This window comes from Amborella trichopoda, chromosome 1 (assembly GCF_054954075.1).
Source record: "Amborella trichopoda isolate Santa Cruz 75 chromosome 1, AtrichopodaSantaCruz75HAP2 v2.0, whole genome shotgun sequence".
In the NCBI taxonomy this organism is placed as follows: domain Eukaryota; kingdom Viridiplantae; phylum Streptophyta; class Magnoliopsida; order Amborellales; family Amborellaceae; genus Amborella; species Amborella trichopoda.
Genome location: NC_142336.1, coordinates 41,776,321 through 41,796,422, shown reverse-complemented (window position 1 = coordinate 41,796,422; position 20,102 = coordinate 41,776,321). Strand labels below are relative to the sequence as shown.

Genomic DNA, 20,102 nt, shown 5'->3' with positions numbered 1-20,102 from the left:
TCATATATGGAAGGGAACTTCTAGGATTATGTCAAATAAGGAGTATAATATGGTTGTGACAAGGATTTCGTCAAATCAATTCGTGATAGAAGTGAGAAATTCATGACATACACAAACACCTAAGCAATCCCATTAGCTAATTGACAGCATTGACTATGTATATACTTGTACGTCTATAGGCAAATGGCAGGATATAAGTGTGTTTGGAACCATTGGAAAGGAATGGATACATCTAGTAAGATATGAACATTTGGTTCTACAACTACAGAGCAAACACTCACCACTTTGGAAAACTCAGCTTGTAGATTATCAAGGGCCCTCATCCTGATCTTCCATATTATCAAGAATAACATATTTTGCAGCACCATTGGTGTTTGACAGCCCAGCATCTTTGTCATTCTCCCCAGGGTGAGCATGTTTCAATTTCAAATACCTAAAACATAAAGACAACATATTAGATAATTGGGCATATGCGTTCCGTCTAACGTATAACTATAGATCGTGCAAACCACAACTATTTTGCAATATGAATGTGGATAATATAACAAACATAATGCAATGTGGAAATTTTAACTTTTCAGATTTCTTTTCCTTTTGCTGGTTTTGCAAGCATTCTGTTGATGAATATAAAAGACATCATCGTGATGAATCCATGTTCAAATTATAATTTAATTGTCCCAAATAAAAATATAGCAAAATGAAAGAACATTATTCTGAAGTCTCAAGTTCATGAGTTTAGGACATGAACCCATGAGGACTAACAGAAGATGTGCATGTCAACAAAAGGAAAATCTTTGGCTATCCAGAATTACAGCCTATCAAAAAAAGGATCATAGGTCATAAGTCTACATATAACAAGATCTTCGGAAATCAGGTTGAACTTTAGAAGCCAAAACTCTTTAGTTTTTCCTAATGTATACACGCATTGTACACATGAATCAGTGGAATTTTGTGAATATTTTTAGATATCCTGTATCATAGATAATTTTCTCATTTGAAGCCGTTGTGTGTAAAAGTGCTTAAGGTCCATTTTACCGAATAGATCCATTTTCTCTACCCAAATGGTTCATCTCACAACATGGTACAAGACTTCAGAAATTTTGAAATTCTGGTTGTTTACCCCTTATTTATGCTGTACTGGGTCGCTAGGATATCAAAGCGAGGACATACAAGCCATCAAGCATATGTCTCCTATGCCACCTACATATCGCATGGCAGGGTAGCACATGTGGAACCAGTTCCTACAAGAAAGTTCAGCCTTTGGCCCTCACATCCTTGCAACAAAGTTAAGATCATTACCAGTCCTAGGTCACAGGTCCTACAAGAATGATTGAAAAATGGACTTTGAGCAAGACATGGGGATACATTTCGCTTCACATGTGTAAGGATTCGCATGTCTCCACAACTTGTGTAATTCACAAGGACACTTCCAAAGTTTTGCTGTCATTCTTCAGTTTTTAAGATTAAAATGAAGTCTTCTGTTAATTCCAACATAAATCATTTTGAAGTTCTTGTTCCTTTTTTGATGCAGAATCTAGTAGGCTTAGAAACCCTACTCATGCTTCACCCTAACCATTTACATTTATGAAATTTAAAGAATAGAGGCATGATTTTTGTGTCAAATCTGAAGTTCAGTTTATGCTCATAGATGTAGCCTCAGTTGTCAATATATATGCTATCAGATTTGCTCAGGTAAAAGAGCTATTGTGTTTTAAAGCTCCGATCCACTTTTTCTTCATGAATTAATTTTTTTTATCATGTGTTCTACAATCGTATTCTAGATACCTTGGGGTATTATATGATTCAGGTTTCTTAAGTTTATGATATAAAAGATAGAAACATTGAGAGACTTGGGCACATAATTCAATGACTAAGGTGCAGCCTTTGAAGGTGAAGAAACATAGACTAGCAGTTGTGCAGTTCAGGGGTGGCTAGTGATTGAATGTGCAGCCCTGAAGTCATTAACAAGCCCAAAAATTTCAATTGAAGCAACATCTTTACAAAGTACCTGAATAAAAGAATTAAATACAAACCAGAGCGAGAGAGATGAGAGTTTCTGCAACAGGGAATTCGTTTTTTTTTTTTTTGGGAGGGGGGGGGGGGGGGGTGGGGGGTGGGGGCTGGGTAGGAGAGAGAGAGAACTATGCCACTATAGAAGATATAACAAGCATTAGATCTATTTTCAATATTAATAAGATAAACAGTGCAGAGCTTCATGTCAGTATTACATATATCATACTCACTTGTACCAGTTGAACAAGCTGACACCAATCATAATAGTGAGAAGCCCAATCCCTTTCAATAATGTAAACTGATCATGGAAGTAAAATACTGCAACCTGAACAGATATGAAATTTAGACACCCGTTTTTTATTGACAAATATTGCATCAGAAAAATTTCCCTGTAAAATAAGTAAACCAAAACTAAAACAAGTGCAAGTATTGATCTGATAGTTAGCTAATATTATTAATGTTGTACCGACATAATGGAGATAACTTTAGGGTTTTCCTAAGAATTTCTGCAGACAAGCTAAAAAGTGACAAATTATAACAACAAAACAAAAACACAAAGATGAAGTAATGCATAAACCAAGTGCCCCCTCAATAAAACAAGTTACCCACTACAGAAAGATCACCACATTGCACACATTTAATTTTTGTTCATTGTCTTGACCAAGCTCGATAAAAATATTCACACCTTTGTATGGAAGTTCTAGGATGCCTACAAATCATGCAGCATATGTGAATCACACTCTTAATATTCGCATAAAAGCACAACAAGCAATCTCTGGGGGGAGCATTACGCCTTCATTCTGTGAATTATGCCCCTATGCTGTAGGAACAGATACAGAATTGGCAATTCTGAAGTATTCGACACTCCATATATCCTCAGAAATAATTCTTGCCATTGCTGTGAACTCCTACTGATGGCAGCAGAGAGAAAGATTACTTGGTATTAACACTTTCTGAATACATAAAGCCCCACATTGATTGTTAATAATCCAAGTAACCCCACTGATCGTCTATCTTCCAAATAACAACAGTAAATCAGCACATATGATATCTGAAGGCTAATAAAAGAAAGAAAGAAAGGTGGCAAACAGGTGAACCATTGAATAGGAAGTCAATGATCGAATCCCCTATCCCTCACTAAACTTTTGCATCTATCACAATACCCTAGTTCTATGCATACTCTTTTTAGGGAAACTTAGCAAAATATACCACACTGGTTTACCGTTTAACATTGCACCCACTTCCAACCATGCCAACTCATGATCATTGTATTTGCATAGGCTTTTTGAAATTAAATCAAGAAAATGGGCAAATTGTCAAATGGTTCATCCTAGGTACATTTTTTATCAATTCCCATTTTTAATTAAACTTGAATAATTTTTATAATATCATACAAGGGACTCTTTGCACTGGAGAAATTACACTGAAACGAGAAAATTTCACATAGTCGCATCTTGCACACTGGTGGTGGCTGCCACTGTCCTGAACCCCATAGAACCCTATTGGCAACCACTCTCTCCTTTGCAGGTTCCTTCAACCAAAGTTTTCCGTACCCATCAAACTCCTAAGCATCCATTTTTCTTTCTGTTCCACCTAATCTCCCCCATCAATCAAGCGTCTTATGCACTCTTTATACATACTATCCAGCAAGTGTATGCAATTGTCATTACTCATGTAGTGAACAATATAGAAATTTATGAAGGAAACAAGGAGTCTAGATAAAAAGAAAAACAGCAATGCAGTACAAAATGGGTTAATCCACAATCATCAAGCACCAGTGTATGGTGACAGGAAATGATGCTATACCAAAATAGTGACCGCTTCCTTGACAACACCTGCTATCGTGACGGTTACAGCACTGGTAGCTGAAATAAGAACATATTCAGTTAAAACCTGCAAAAGCAACAAGCAATGTACAATGTCACATAGAATCATTAATATGGCTAAAGAAACTCATTGACCATCAGGTAGATTACACAAGGAACAGAACGAAAGCATTAGAAAAATACAAAATTAATGGAAGATGCTAGCCAGTTGTTGAGTTAGAAGAAACAATAGAGAAGTCTATATTACCATAAAAAATGCTAATGAACCTCCAATAAGCATCAAAAATGAACTTCGAAGGACATGCCAAGAATCATAGAAGTAATCATTCCTTCTGAAGTCAAGCCAGGGATCAAACATAAGTGAGAGTAGACCCGTTGCCAATGCCATCACAGGGGTAACATAGCTCATCAAGGCAAGAGGGTTCTTTAACCCTAAACAGCATCAGAAAAAGAAAAAAAGAATCAATTAACTATCATCATATAATTTCAAAGAATTCAATATTATGAAATTCTGCATTCAGTGAATTGCATTCACATGTCCTATGCTGCATGCAAACTTTAAGAATTGAAGAATTTTGCATATAAAACGTATGAATAGGAACCTCTTAATGCACATTTTGCTCATGTTAAGAAATAAATTGCTTAGCTTACCATATGATTCTTTCTTCACAACACCAAGTTTGCCAGTTCCATAGATAAGACAAAGAAAGAAAACAAAATGTCAGAACATGGCCCACATGCATATAGAATAAAAAATTATACTTCAGGTAGAATATATCAGATTTCAAAAAATAAAAAATTGCCAAATTACTTCAGAGACCCACCAGATATTCACCTTGGAACCACAAAATTGAAGAGAAAATACCATAATTTCAAGTATACCTGCAAAAGAATTTGTGTCATGCACCAGCGGAACCCAGACATGACAGCAGCAAGCATCACAAATATAAAGCCCCATAGTTCAAATTCTGTCTCTTTCACAACTGCATCCATCGGAATAATATTTTAGGATAACATGACATCAGAAAAATTGTGGCCACCACAATAAAAATTATCATAAACAGCCTTTTGCACCAAAATCAATGAGAAAGCACACTCAGGTGTCAATTATAGAAACATTAAAATTACATCATCGATCTAAAAGCGTAATAAATATATTTTTGAAAAGAAACATGACTCCAATCAAAATCATAGAAGCACACAAATCAGGGAACAAGCCCAATCAAGATAATATGAAAATCAAGAGCTTTTTTAATTTAAAATCAGAAAGGGTTCGAGTGTTTGTAAACAGCTCGTTTGATTTACATCTAATTTTTACACAAAGAAAAGAACACCTTTGAACAGTGTTTACAAAGACTTCCAAGGACTTAAAGAAAGAAAGAGAATACAGTCATAATGGCATTGGAGTTTGCATGTCAATCCTGTATACCTCGTGCATGAGTGAAGTGCCAAGCTCGTTTTTTCTCTTAGACTTCGCTTCAAAATTTTGATTCGACTCTCTCTCTCTCTCTCTCTCTCTAGAAATTGTGAAGCCCTCTGTATCATAAGAGCTTTTTTCCAACTATTTGGGGTTGACTTGAGATTCAAGTTAGAGTTCTCCCCAAAATCCTGCTCAAGGCACCTCTTTATAAAGACGGTAGATACTTGATGAGCAAGGAAGGAAGATATTCAATGTTCGAAATTTTTCTTCTTCAATTTTTCTACTACTAGAGTCTTTTTAACTTCCAAAGGCATGAGAGGATCAACATTCAGAGATTACATGCTATATGGAGCATGAAATCCCATGATTTATGGATCTAAAGATTGAATATGGAAAGTTTGCTGCGAAGCGTGGACAACCATGAAATCAGGATAAATGGCCATCAAGTCATTTTATTTTGGCATGTTTTTGGACTTTATTTTGGACTGAATTAAAGGATTTATTTAATAAATTTGGGTGCAACCCAAACCCCATCGCATATCTCAAGATATTCAAAGTGTGGACAACCCTGAAATCAGCTATGAGACCAGCTTTGCTTCATGGGGTAGAATGCTGAGCAGTCAATAAACAAACTACCCATAAGATGAGTGTAGTTGAGATGAGGATATTGAGACAGATGAACAACAAGAAAAGAATGGATAGAATTCGAAATGAATACATTCGATAAAACTTAGGTGTGGCTCCCATAGGAGATAAGATGAGAGAAAGTAGACTTAGGTGGGTTGGGCGAGTGCAGCGTAGACCCAGTACAGCACCTGTTAGAATGTACGAGTTGGGTCAAGTAGAAGGCTCAAAAAGGGCAAGAGGCATGACCAAAAGAACATGGTTGGAAGTAGTGAGAAAATAAATGGGGACTTATGGCCTCACTGAGTGTATGGCCCTTCATAAAGCAGAATGGCGGACCAAGATTCATCGCAGCCAACCCCAAATAGTTGGAAAAAAGCTCTTATGATGATTATGATGATTTGAAGATCAAATTTCCTTCTAAAACATAGTTCAAGTCTATGAAGTTCTCACTTCCAATCATGAATATATCATCTCAAAATGGAAGGATTTTCCATAAATAACCTTATGACATCTTTTTCATGATTTTGGAATCAAATTGATCGGATTCTTTCCATATATTGGAAGGAATCTTCAATTTGGATCCAAAAGGGAAACCTTCTCAACGATTTAGGGTCAAATTTGATCAAAATTGATCAATCAAATTGGAGAAACTCTAGATCAGTTTCTCTAAATCATTCTAAAACCTACAAATATTGAGGCTAGAAATCAAAAACCAGATAGTTCACCGTGAGGCACGAGCTAAGACATAAGGCTCATGGTGAACTAGTCATAGTCACAACCCCGTAATTTCTACATGAAATACAACGAAAATTGTTCCCTACCCTTTCTGAGCTTAAACAAGATGCTCCATAGAGTTGCACTACCAGAAATTTCAACTTAATCCTTATTGGCATTATTCAGCACTAGCCTATTTTTAGGCATACGTGATGAACTTTTGAAAATTCATTAAACTTGCATTATAGCTCAAGTTGACCTTGGGATATTTCCAACAAATTTTAGCCCATTTCTCATTCATTTTAAATCTTATTCAAAATTTCACCTGAAAGCATGGGTAAGCTACACATAGCCCACGGTGAAGTTTCAAAACCTACTCAAACCTCATCCAATCGCCACGGGCTACAGGAAGTTTCAAAACGTCTTTTCTCCACGGGACCTATTTGGAGCATATACCATGCACACAATGCAAGTACATGATCAAGTATGGTGAGGGCTTATGAGATTCGCTTTTAGAACAGAAAGAAGGGTCAATTTCCCTTGCTGTAAATGATCTCTAATCAGAGCTTACAGCAAGGTAGATGAAAGCCAAAGGGTGCTCTAGTGGTGGCATGTAGAAAAAAATATGGTTCAAAAGGGCATAATGCAAGTATTCAATTTAATATGGTAAAGGCTTGTAAAACTGAACCATAGATCATGATAGGGTCACTTTACCTCGCTGTAATTGAGGCTATATGTGATTTACAGCAAGTTTGATGAAGGTTGAAGCTCCATAAATGGTGGTGTGGAGCTTTGAAGATGCTATGGACCATGTGAGTTGTATTGGAGAGCGGAATAAGGTTATGTGATCTTCTCTCTCACGGACCTATGGACAATGGAGAATCGCTCACTCACTCTCTCTAGGCTTAGGTGTGCCAGTCTTTGGACTCACACTCTCTCTAAGCAACATAGCATCACATTGGTTGGAATGTACAAATGGGTGAGGACCCCTATTTACAGGCTCGAGAGGAGAGTGCATAGGATATTCCTGGGAAAAGCACTGAAAACCCTTGGTCATTGAGATCTATGGGGTATAAGAGAAGCTTTGATCTAAGCCATCCATTCCTTTGCCAATTATCACAGATCAAGCGCATGAATTTAAACACCATTATACCCTTGGCCAAATTCAAACTCAATTTTCCCTCCAATTTGAATTCAAATTTCCCATCAATGTTTCATTTCAAGACCACGTTCATTTAACCAAAATTCGAGTTTTTCAAAATGAAAAGGTTGCCCATGTTAATTTGAGTTAAATTAGGAGAGAGAGTGACACTGTTAGAGGCATGTCCCTTAGATCAATAATTTCTCTCTCCTTTCACATGAAGTAAGAGATTGCAGAAATTCTGTCTTTTAAGTAAACTAACTTGCACATGGGGTGGTGAATGAGAATGTGATAGTGTCCATCCAAATGGTACTTCAATTTAAAATTGACTCTACAGGTTTCAAACCAAATGTCAAACCTTGTGCCCTTTCTAGATGTTTTGCACACATTACATATAATACACTTATGCACACATCCAAACACCCCCTTAGCAGGTGACCTCATGTGATGAGATCATGTTAATGATGTCATGTTGATGTCATCAACATGTGGATGAGCTAGGGCCCATGTGTGGACAGCTCCTCACTTAAGGCCATCTGAAGCCCATGGCCATGGGCCGCGTCTAGACCCACCATCTTGTCTTTAAATGGGATTTTCTAAAACAATTTATTTAAGCCTATTTAGGCTCTTGAAAATAAATAAAATTCCTAAAAACAACCAAAAATCACTTTTAAACTTTTCTTAGCATTTGAGTTAGTTTGGGTTGTTAAAAAGAACTTATAGGGAAATTAGTTACCTTTAGAGCTTGATATCACACAAAGTCAGGACACTCTAGTTGGCTTACTCCAAAACTCAACCATTTTCTCAAATTGACCCAACGGAACCCATGACCCACAATCTTACCCATAGGCTCACACTTGGTGCATCAAAGACGAGCAATAGAAGGTGGTTTTCAAGGATCTTAATCAAGTATAAGTAACCCCCCAAGGATAAGTATACTAAGCACCATTCATAAGGCATAAACCATAAACCAAGGTAGGGGTGTTCTTCTCTCAGCACATGTGCACAATCCCTTAGCCAATAGATCACGTGGAAAAAGGAGCTTCCCCAAATGTGGCTGTTATATAAACATGTCGTGGGTTAAGTCAAAGGTCGAGGTTTTGGCCTATGCCCTCACAAGCCACCTACCAACAAGGGATATCCTCTTTCCTGGCTACTTCAAGATATTCTCACACTCGATATCAATCACAGCCAAACTCCTGCATCGGCCATTCCACAGTCAATCCATACATGCTTGGAGGGACTTCAACCGAGGGATTATCCCAAACCCCTCACGGTACCCTGCTAGCCTATGAACCAAAATTGTGGTCAAGGTTTTGTGACTCAAAGACACCACTTTTGGGGCTCAAACCACCTGGGCCCAGTGCGTCACATGGGTCCTTTCGGGTCCTTTGCTCCCACTAGTGTCAAAGTCCATTACAAAGAGTAGGAGTTCATACTGTCAAGGCCTTGAAAGGCCACATACATCCCACATTAGTTAGTTTAAACTGATATTTATTGATTTATTGCAATTATGAAATGTGATCAATGATTTTAATGTGTTTCAAGTGCATGTATATGTATGTATATATGTATATATGGTTAGGATACATACACATGCACAAATGATCCATAAATATGGATGTAAGAGCATTTGGGGTACGCATGGTAGCTAGACGCCTCCAACTACATATGGTCCACCTAGCATGCCCTTTGATATTGCTACATGGACCAATTAGACTATGTATGCCAATTACCAACACATAAAGTCATGTGCTTTAATTGGTAATTTCCCTGAGAGACTACAAAGTCAAAGAACATATTTATTTGCCTTAAGTGAAAATTCAGACATTCATGAAGCCCTAAAAACATAAAATTTTCAATAAATGATGTCTAGCCTCAACTATCTCAATGAAGAACATCATTGATCATAGTTATTAAGAGAGTTGTAGGATAGAAGATTTTGTCATCACAAAGGATAGATGCCGCTGTAAATGATTGCGGTATCAACCATTTCAATGAAGAATATCATTTATCGTAATTAAGGGATGTTGTATAGGCTAGATGCCTAAGATTTAGTCATCACAAAGAGATAGATGTGATCTATTTTCACAGGTTGGAGTTGGATAGAAGAGTATAATATCAGTAGGACTTCGATGATGACATCAACGCACCCAAACCTGTCAATAGGACTCCAGTGAAACCATGGTCACTTATATGTCCATATAACATTTTCAATTTAAATAAATGGATTTATAGCAGAGACAATTTCAAAATTTTGATGTAAGGATAAATCACATGGAGACGCCCATTACAGTAATATGTGTGATACCATGTTTCCTTTATAGCCATTGGTAAGAGTTAATTAATGAAAAAGAAAAATAATTCAGAGATCGACACATAATTTCAAGCATGTATGTAACCATATCTAAATAACTGACATAAATGATAGAAGAAAATATGTGGATCAATTATTATAATAGAACTCTAGTAGAATGATGTATTTGTGGCATATGTCCAGAGAAATACATAAGAATAGCAGCCACTCATGTATTGTTCTAGAACCAAAAGTGCCACCATCCTTTCATTAGTGAATGATTTAATCCAAATATCCAAAACAAAAAATCTTACAACCTTCAATAATAATGAGCAGTAGAAGTATTTGTAAAATCACCCCAACCTGTCAATAGGACTCCAATGGAGATAACGAGTATGATCCCCAGCAGCTTAATACTCAGACTCTCCAACCTTACAAAATAAATTTGAACTTTAGAGAATTGAATACAGGAAAAAAATAATCAAAGAAAAGGGAAAGAAACATAACAACATTGGTAAACAATTATTAGACAATACGCTCTTTTTCTTTTTTGAGTAAATGTGACTAATAAGAAAAAGGGATTTATGTAGAAGATTGAAACAACCATCAAACCAAGAAAATGTGGCACAGACATCGAATGGGTTTATGTTTCAGACATGTTCCAAAGTGTCTAACACCCTTAAAATCAGAGATCGGAAAGAAAATCCATACAGTTGTGATGCGTAACAATAATGGGTTGATTCGAAAATTTATTTTTATTTTTATTTTCAAATATGTGGGTAGATTTTTGGGTTAGTTTTTAGGAATTTTATTTAGTAAAAGTTTTTTGGTTTTAGGGTTACGTTTTGTTTTTTTAAAAGGTTGTATTATGTGCTTTTTAGGGTGTCTTTTATTTTTGAAAAGCTAGAATATCTTTTAGATTACATTTTAGAAACTTTGCTTCCTTATCTTTTAAAGATTTACTTGAATAGCAATTTATCGATAAGAAAGATTGATGAGAATAGGACGTTATATCATAGAGGAGCAAGAAGTTTGTCTAGTAGGGAAACCTTTATCCTTCAATTGGGAGTATCAGTTTATGTACACGCAACACCCTCAATGGTGCTTTGCTTCCCGATACAACTATCATGTATACATGTCGTGTGATGGTCTACAATGAGAATTTGGCCCTTGTCCCTTGAGGCCTACCAATCACTTACAAGGATCACACAGTCCCTTGGAAAACTACCCGGGCATCTCCGATTTAATCAATGGGTAACCCTGCTAATCCTTCTTGGTTGTCCTCTATGCCCAGGTATCTTAGGGTTTTAATACTCAACTGGCCTAGGTCATCAAGCCTAGTTTGAGTCTCAACATCAATATTGCCAACCTCGGTCCCTCTGGCCCATACTCCCACTGGAGTTCATTGTTCCACTATAGTCAAATAGGTTACATGCTCTCATAAGGCCTTTAAATGTCCACAATAACCCAACATCGATATCGGCCCAAACAAGAAAGTCTTGCTTCCCAAATCTCATCTTTGACAACCACTGCAAACCTCAAAAAGATTGGGGATGAACATTCTTTAATTTCGTGAGCATTTGACGAGGTTGAAAAAAATTTCGATTTCTCTACAAATCTTTAAATCTTGTTTTTCTCAAGGTTTTTCTCACTCTAAACCTCACTAAAAACATTTGGAGGGCAAAAATGGCTCCCAAAACCTTTTTCCCCACTTTTTAAGGGGGGAAATGACAAAATTACACAATGACTGAGGGGCATTTTCCACCCTCGGTGTCGATTGTTCGAGGCGGCTAGGCACCCGCCTTTTATGCCACCTAGGCGTGCACCTTGATGCACCCACCTGGAGCATACCACCTAATCCACGCCTATTCAATTTGAGAAAATGGCTGCATAGGCGGCAAGGCGGCCAAATTTTCTTTCATTACATTTAGGTCAAGTGGTTGTACCCTGATTCTGTTCACGTCATTCAATGCGTGCAAATTGAAATCTATAACAAAGGCCTGATTAGGGACCTTTGAAACAACCCTCATTACTTTCCTATGCTTTTCTTCTCTTTGAAGAAGAGCATAGACATCAGATCAATGGTAATTTTTCAATGGATAATACAAGAATGAGAAACTTCTCATAATCATCATTATAGCCAGCTAGGAGTTCGAAAATATGCCTCTTCTTAGCTTGGTTTCGCCATTCCAAACTAGCATTCGCAGACATACATGGTGAGAGCTCATAAAGTTTGAGTTCCTCCGATCCACATGTTTGACTACTCCATAATATTCTGACAGCTATTGCTCTCTTTGAGAGCATAACGTTATGTCTCTGTGAAGCTAGTATACTCGGGCAATATTATCTTTTTGAGAAAATTTCTCTTACGGTGTCCCAAATTTCATGCGTCAAATCAAGGAAAATAAACCATCTCCAATGGTTTCATCTAAAGATATGAGAACCCATGCCATAATAAGTGAATCTGATCCCATATGTTATGTAATCTATGGGTTAGAAGGATCAGGGCACATGGATGTTCTATCTAACTAATCTTGTATTTTCTCTCAAGTATCATTGTGATCGACTTGGCCCATGTAAATAGTAGCTAGCATCCGCAGTTAACTTGATGGTAGCAATTTGCAAGGCCTTTGGGTCCACTGAGGATGGATTCCTTCGATCTACCATTTAAAGGTTGAGATAGCTTCCTAGCAAAAAAGTTGATAAAGAGCTTACCTAAAGATGATGTTCCAGGCATGTGAAAGGAGTGGCTATGTAGAACTCAAGGTATTAAATTCAAAAAAATAATTTTTTTTTATTCTATACACCTGAATTCCACTTACATGGGTCAGTTTATGTTGTCATAAATTAAAATAATATAATTATCCAAAAAAATTAAGATAATATTCTAGATACAACACAGGATCTTTATTTTCACTGCCAAAAGAAATAAAAACTATCCAAGAGCTTTAAACAAACTTCCACTATAATTTTTTTGCTACAATACATGTACTTAAAAATTCACAAAAAAAAATAATACTGAAAATTAATTAAAATTACTGAGAAGACTTATTGGAAGATGCCTGGAGTTACCCTCATAGATCTTGGTACATCCCACACTCGATTCCCTGACCGACGCGCACTTTGACTCCTTTAAGTGTTGATGGAATTTGATATAGAGAAGCTTTGTAGGCAATACTTTTTTTTCTAGGGCTTTAGAGAGCTAAAAAAACAAATAGGATTTATAGAATCCCTATGTGAAAAAACTAAGGCTAAGCTTTATGACTTGATTTCTCTCTAGGTTGGTTGTCACCTTCCTTTTCTTCAAAATGCAGCAAGCTTTTTTTTTTTGAGAAATATCTCATTTTGGCACCATAGAAAACGTAATTGTCAACAATTCAAAATACAACAAGCTTCACTTAGGGTTTTGAAAGTCCCATCTTTCCTCCTTTTTTTTTTCTTTTGACAGAACTTACTCCAACAGGTGGAGAGAATGGATGGCGTGGTAGAAAATATGAGAGAGGGTGGCATGAAAGAGAATAGGAGAGAGGGTGGCATGAGAGAAAGAGGGAGAAAGATTTTTGTTGCATGAGAGAGAGAATCTTGTTGTCTTGAGATAGGGGGTTCGAAACAAGATCAAAGTCCTACTTTGAAAAGGATTCCAATCTAAGTATGCCTTATCCAATTTCAGCTTGACCTTTACAATAATGAAGAATCTGTGGGGCGAGAGAGATTTAATTAGAGTCATCCATCCCACAAATCAGCCATCATGATTTTGGGTGGAAAATATAAACTTTATCCACTTAAATTTTGACCCAAATTCAAATCCTATTTAAAAATTGAAATACAACCAAACTTTATCATTATCTAGATCTCCCATAATCAAGGATACTCTATATTTAAAACTCCCATAAGATAGAAAACCAAATCTAATTTAGATTGAAGAGATTTCCTATCTTTACTGATTATGAATTTTAAACAATAATAAGAAAGTGGGGCGTGTCCCCCCACTTCCTAAATAAGTAGCTTGGTCCCCGTATTTCCTAAATAAGTGGCGTGCCACTTTTTTTATATAAAAAAATTTTGGGCGTTGCCCCCTCAAGGGTGGCACCTGGTCCCCACTCTTAAAAAAACACACACACATGTGGGGTTGAATCCTTAGTCCCACAATGTTATTTTAAATTCTGGAAATTTTAAAAATACCCTTTTGATAAAAATTGCAACAAAAAAACAATATTTTAAAATTCTGAAAAATATTTTAAAAATCGTAAAAACATTTTTAATATAAAAATAAAGAACACTAGTAGTGGACTGACACCAATGGATCAAAATTAACAACAATAAAGGCACTCCACTCGTCCCCAAAAGACTATTGTATTCTTATCCTTCTCATCAAAGACCGATGAACCACAATCTCATTGCAGAGGCTCATGATTGGCTTGTCAAAGTTGGATAATAAACAGTGGGATTATGATCCTATAATGTGGATTTCAATTCCCTATTTTAAGAGAAAATCTTGCACTTGTCACCACAGTACAAAGAGGACTCTCTATGCACATGTACACATGTTCCTCTATAGAGCTGCTTCCCAGTAATGTGATTATCATGTGTACATGCCATGGAAAGTTTGTTGAGGCTTTGGCTCTTACGCTCACAAGCCTACAAACGCATACAGGAGACCACACAGTTCTCCTGGCCTACAAACATCATCTCTAGGCATCTCTTCGACCTCACAAGGGATGACCCACTACAAACCCTTCTCGGTAGTGCCACATACCCAGGGGTAAAGGTTTTGGATATAACCAAGGCCATAAACCGCCCAACCCTTGGTCAGTCACCACACACTCCCGCTGAAGTGCATATCTCACTATAAAATATCATATTTAAAAGTTCTCTAGGCCTTTAAAGGCCACAAAACCCAACATCTCCCACTTGGCCTTTGAAGGTCGCACAATCACTCCCTCTCAATTTTTCTCAAGCTCATCCAACATGTTTGGCAAAAATATTTGCCACCAATCTTTCTGTCAAAGGATCTGCTAACATAGACTCTGTCGAGCGATATGCAATCTGAATCTCTCTCGGTAGTGCCACATGCTCAGGGGTAATGGTTTTGAACATGACCAGGGCCACAAATCGCCCAGCCCTTGATCAGTAAACACCTACACTCCCACTAAAGTGCATATTCCACTATAAAATATCAGATTTACAAGCTCTTTAAGCCTTTAAAGGCCACAAAACCCAGCAGCTTGTATAATCTTTGAACGTTTAGAAACAGTCTTTATTATTTCAGGCAAAAGGCACATATACATGATCACTCAAAAAGTGCAAACCCTAGGGTTCCTTCCAAAGTTTAAACCCGAGACCTGAAAATATACGTGCAGGTATTGTTCACTGCAAACCTTGGTCCGATACCATGACAAATTTGTTGGCTTGGATCTCTGAGGCAGAAAGGAAAGTAAGAGAAAGAAAGCATGCACAACGAAGGCAAAGGAGGCATGTTGGAGGCCACAAGATAGGCCTAGGGTTTGTGTGCTTAGAATTTATGCACATAGTAAGTTACAAAGGCAACTTTGTCGTACAGAGTTTACAAAAGGACTAACCTGTTTGTTGTACGTCATTTTTGACGTACTTACACCTCCCACGCGAACAAAGAGAGAGTTGGTAACAGCTCGGTCCTGCTAACACTCAAAACACTGACAGACCAAAGTTGTACCGCGAAATAAGTCTCGAATCAAGCAACCTGGGAGGAATGTTATCATGCCAAAGAAAGACCTCACAACTGTAGCCCTATACTAGCCGCTTCAGAACGATACCAGACTACTGTCATCGCACTCAGAATGTCGAAAAAACCCCGATGATCAAATTTGGGCTCAATCGGACTACCCAAAAAGAGTATACGCCCTTACGGCCTCAAAACAGGTAGGTTTTACATTATCGCAATGCGGCTTCACTGAACCAGTCCCCAAGCACGGAGACTGCAACATCGCATCTTGAGATGGACTTCGAAGAACCCACGACAACTTCACCAAGAACCAAAAAAAGTACAAACTTCGACATGTTCTAGATCACGCCAGCCCCGTCATTTTGACCTAGGGCATGCATTGTGGCGCGACCCAGAGTCAAACTTCTTCTAGAAAGAAGGTGACCACAAAACCAGAAAAATCAGGGTTTTTAAGAAGAAGACATCTCGAACCTCGTGAAGCACAGCTTGGAATCCACTCATGGGATCATCGCGAGGACGAGTTCAATGCAACCACCTCGTGAAGAGCTACAAACTGGTATAACTATTGTACCTCATCCAAGGCCCGATAAGTACAGATCCCCACCTTGCTGAAAAAGCAAACCCGCTCCATCACCGGAATCCCCTTTCCCGGTGACGTCCCAAATTAAGAATTGCTACAAATGAAGACCAAAACAGACCAAACTTGGTGTAAAACGACTATGACAGACTCCTCTTTCAAATGCAAACAGAATGAAGACTCAGAGCATCACAGGTCGGAGGGCATTAGCAACCGAAGTTCACACATCTAGCCGGACTTCCACCATGTGGGAAAAAGGTTGCCTCAGCACGACTAAAGGGCATCAAAATGCTCAAAATCGAACAAGCACTAAGGATATAACAACAAATCGGCTGAACCATCGCTACAAGTCCACAGAAAAGCTTCTCAGATCTGGCAATGGTGGAAGGACCCTCAAGCAAGGATGGTTTTGTCATTCACATAAAAGGTCCCAGGGGCGTTTTGGCCATTGCACCTAATTTTGGGATTTTATTATAATTTCTTAAATTGTAATTAAGCTTTGTTTTTTAGCGTTCACCTCTGTTTGGTAAATCCTCTATATAAGCAAGCTTAAGTCACTTGTAAAAGGGTGGATTATTGAGCATCATTCATAACAAAAATAGATGCATAACGCTTGTTTTCATTCGTCTCTTGCTTCCGAATCCTTAATCCCGCCAAGAGGAGAGATAAAATACCCCTGAGTGCTCGGTCATGTCCGTCCCAAAGCGAGAAAACATCTCCACCCTCACAAGCACGTTCTATTCCTCTCTCAAGCCGGGTCACGTCCCGCACCCTTTCTCTCTCTCCTCTCCTCTACGCCTCATCTGCCCTAGGCAGCCACTCGCGCCCACTAGCCATGCACAGTCACGAGCGCGCCCGCGAGTACCAATCCTCAGTTTCTCGCTCACCTTCCTAAGCCAGCCAGCTAGTCCTCCTCCCAGAGGGAACTGTCGCGAGAGGGGGATAGCCGAGCCCCGTTGCAGTTGCACAAGAGAGAGAGAAGAGACTTTCTTGCCTAAAGAAAGTCCCCGCCCAAACCGCAATGGCAAACAGCCGGAGGGCTTCGTGACTGTTCTAAGAGGGCGAACCGCCCGAGCATGTCCCACGAACCCCAAGCGGCAAGGCAAGGGCCCGAACGCACCTCCCCCGCCGTAAAATCTCTCTCGTTGTTGGTCCCTATCCGCGCACAGTAGAGCCCCCACTCCCCCGCACCCACAGGTGCCCAGCTCGAGCGGATCCCTTGCGGTTGTTTGAGAGAGGGTCTTCCACCCAGCGCGCCCGCCACACACCACGTGACCGCACGAGGACCGAGGAGAAGACACCCCACACCACGCAACTGCACGAGGACCAAGGCGAAGACTAGGCCCCGACCACTATCCTAAAGAATGACAAATAAAATACTAAAGAAAGAAAAAATCCCACATTGAACTTTCGAACCACATATACAAAAATATACACTCTCTCTACAGTCACTAAGTGCATGATACCTTAACAAGATTTTCTTTTACAGCCTGAATATCATAACAGAGACTTGATCAGCAAAATCATAAAATTATCACGATTTGGCTCATAGGATTCAAAATAGTTTAATCCTCTCTATGTAATTAAAAAGAGCACAAGAAAGAAGATTATGGACATAATGAATTGTAAAGCAGGTTGAATACTGACTTATCAAAAATAAAAATAAAAAAAGAAAAGAAATGATCTAAGTGATAGTAACTTACCTGAATGCAAATGCAAATAGGAGGAGAAATATTGGAGAAGCGGATTTACACTGTGAAAGGAAACCATAAGAGATTAATATTCCAGCAAAGATGCCATAGCTCAAAATAATATAAGTTGATATTTATCAGTCGAAAAAAATATATAACTCATATTCAGAGACCTAGTCAATTGGACAACATAAACCAAAAGTATTGAAAAAGCTATAAATTGGTAATAATAAGTAGAAAAACTAACCATGGTAGCAAATGTGACAGATATGAAAACAAGAGAAGCATTGCTCAGATTTATATCCAGTGCTGTCGCAATAGCCGTTGGTACAACTGCTTAAGCAAAGGGCCACCTGTAAGATTAGTTTACGGAAAACTGCAATGCAAGCAGAGTTCAAAACCATGCATAACAGAAAAGGATAAGAAATATTTCACTAAACATCTGTAGGCTTGGTTACACAGGAAACTACAAAACAAGCACAATTCAAAACCACATAATTCAAAACCATATAAACAAAACCACCATAATCCAAACCATATAGACCATATAGTTCACTAATATATCCTATCTCTCTTCTCCTTCATTCCTTTTCCAATCCACTGCACAAATGATTACTAATGCATTCAGAGGACCTCTTCTTTGAGTCTAAATCTTCATAGGCAATCTCCCCCACTTCCCACCCCCTTCCCCTCCTATCCTCCTCTAGCTTTATTTCTTTCTCACCTTAGCTCTTGCTCTATGACCATGCTCTTCTCTTCTTTCGATATTAAGATACAGGACCAGTTTTTGTTCATTAGCACACAAAGAACTTCAGAGGACCCTTTTTACTCTAGACCCTCAAAGAGTTTTTGTTGCCCTTTTCCCCAGCTCTCTTGCTTACCTTCTCCTCACACACACTCTCACCTTCTCCTCCCACACTCTCTCTTGCTCACTTTCTCCTCCCATACAACCTCTCCTAGTCATCTATTCTCTATATCGTTCTCGTCTCACACTCTCCCCCTTCTCTTGATCACCTACCTATTCCATGTGTGCTCCCCTTGACGTGTTTTATTCTTTCCTTTCATCTTTTTTGGGGGATCCTTTTTGAACAATATTTCATTTTTTCTTCACTTTTGGCTGTATAGTCGAAGCACTCGGTCTATGGATGCTTTTAACCACATCTTGTTGATTTTTGTACAACATTACATTAAATAAAGTCAACATTCTCCCAATATATATATATAGAAACAAAAATAAATAAGGAAACATATGATTCAAAACATGAATGAAAAGCATAAAAACCATCATAACCCATTATTTTTTTCTCTCAATTATGATTTCTAAGCTTGGTAGTTTCATTAGAAAAATTTGTCAAATTTTTCAATTAGTAAACCTAATGCCTCTACCCATTTTTGTATATGTATGTCTTTAGCTTTGAAAACATCACTCCCTTTTTCTATTTCGCCTTGTTCATTATTCATTTTGGGCAATCATTTCTGAAATTTCTTATTTGCGATGACGCATGGGGGTACTTTGATGGTCCCTTTTCCAAGGCCCGGTGATGAGAAATTTAGCACCCTGGAAGATGAATATTACAATACTCATGACATGGAAACAATTCAGTAGCAGCACCAATGCTATAAAACTACTTCGATATTCAGCCAGTGGGAATCTGTGAGATCTTTTGAGACAAGTGTACCCCCAATCTGATCATATGCACTTTTCAACTCAATCAATAACTCATGACAATCGCCCAAATGTTGGGTTTTGTGGCCTTTAAAGGCCTAAAGAGCTTGTAAAAATTATATTTATAATGGAATGTGTACTTCAGTGAGAGCGTGTGAGTTGACTGACAAAAAGTTGGGCAGTTTATAGCCCTGATCATGTCCAAAACCCTTAGCCCTGGGCATGTGGCACAACCGAGAAGGGTTTGCAATGGGTCATCCCTTATGGAAGTCGAAGAGATGGCCAGGGATCATGTTTGTAGTCCAGGAGAACTGTGTAGTCTCCTGTGTGCTGTTGTAGGCTAGTGAGAGCAAGGACTAAAGTCTCAACAAACTTTCGCAATCCATGTACACATGACAATCGCATGGGAAGCTGTCCCATAGAGGGACAC

General features: G+C 38.3%; 1 protein-coding gene across 10 annotated transcripts in view; it reads right to left on the bottom strand.

Moving 5' to 3' along the window:
• Positions 1–20,102, bottom strand: part of LOC18436336 (Nucleotide/sugar transporter family protein) — a 39,802-nt gene that overhangs the window by 17,029 nt on the left and 2,671 nt on the right. For 5 of the 10 annotated variants that reach the window (XM_088865690.1, XM_088865696.1, XM_088865687.1 and 2 more), the window contains exons 3-11: positions 18,254–18,339; positions 18,019–18,068; positions 10,401–10,468; positions 4,722–4,822; positions 4,491–4,503; positions 4,087–4,271; positions 3,820–3,906; positions 2,244–2,338; positions 282–433 (exon numbers count right to left, since the gene is read on the bottom strand). In XM_088865690.1, the coding sequence (XP_088721816.1) occupies positions 310–433; positions 2,244–2,338; positions 3,820–3,906; positions 4,087–4,271; positions 4,491–4,503; positions 4,722–4,822; positions 10,401–10,468; positions 18,019–18,068; positions 18,254–18,339 (809 nt within the window). In that variant the 3' untranslated portion in view covers positions 282–309. Of the gene's footprint in view, positions 1–281; positions 434–2,243; positions 2,339–3,819; positions 3,907–4,086; positions 4,272–4,490; positions 4,504–4,663; positions 4,823–10,400; positions 10,469–18,018; positions 18,069–18,253; positions 18,340–20,102 lie in introns of those variants that run through there. The other 5 variants (XM_088865707.1, XR_016054853.1, XM_088865718.1 and 2 more) reach the window with 5 other exon arrangements.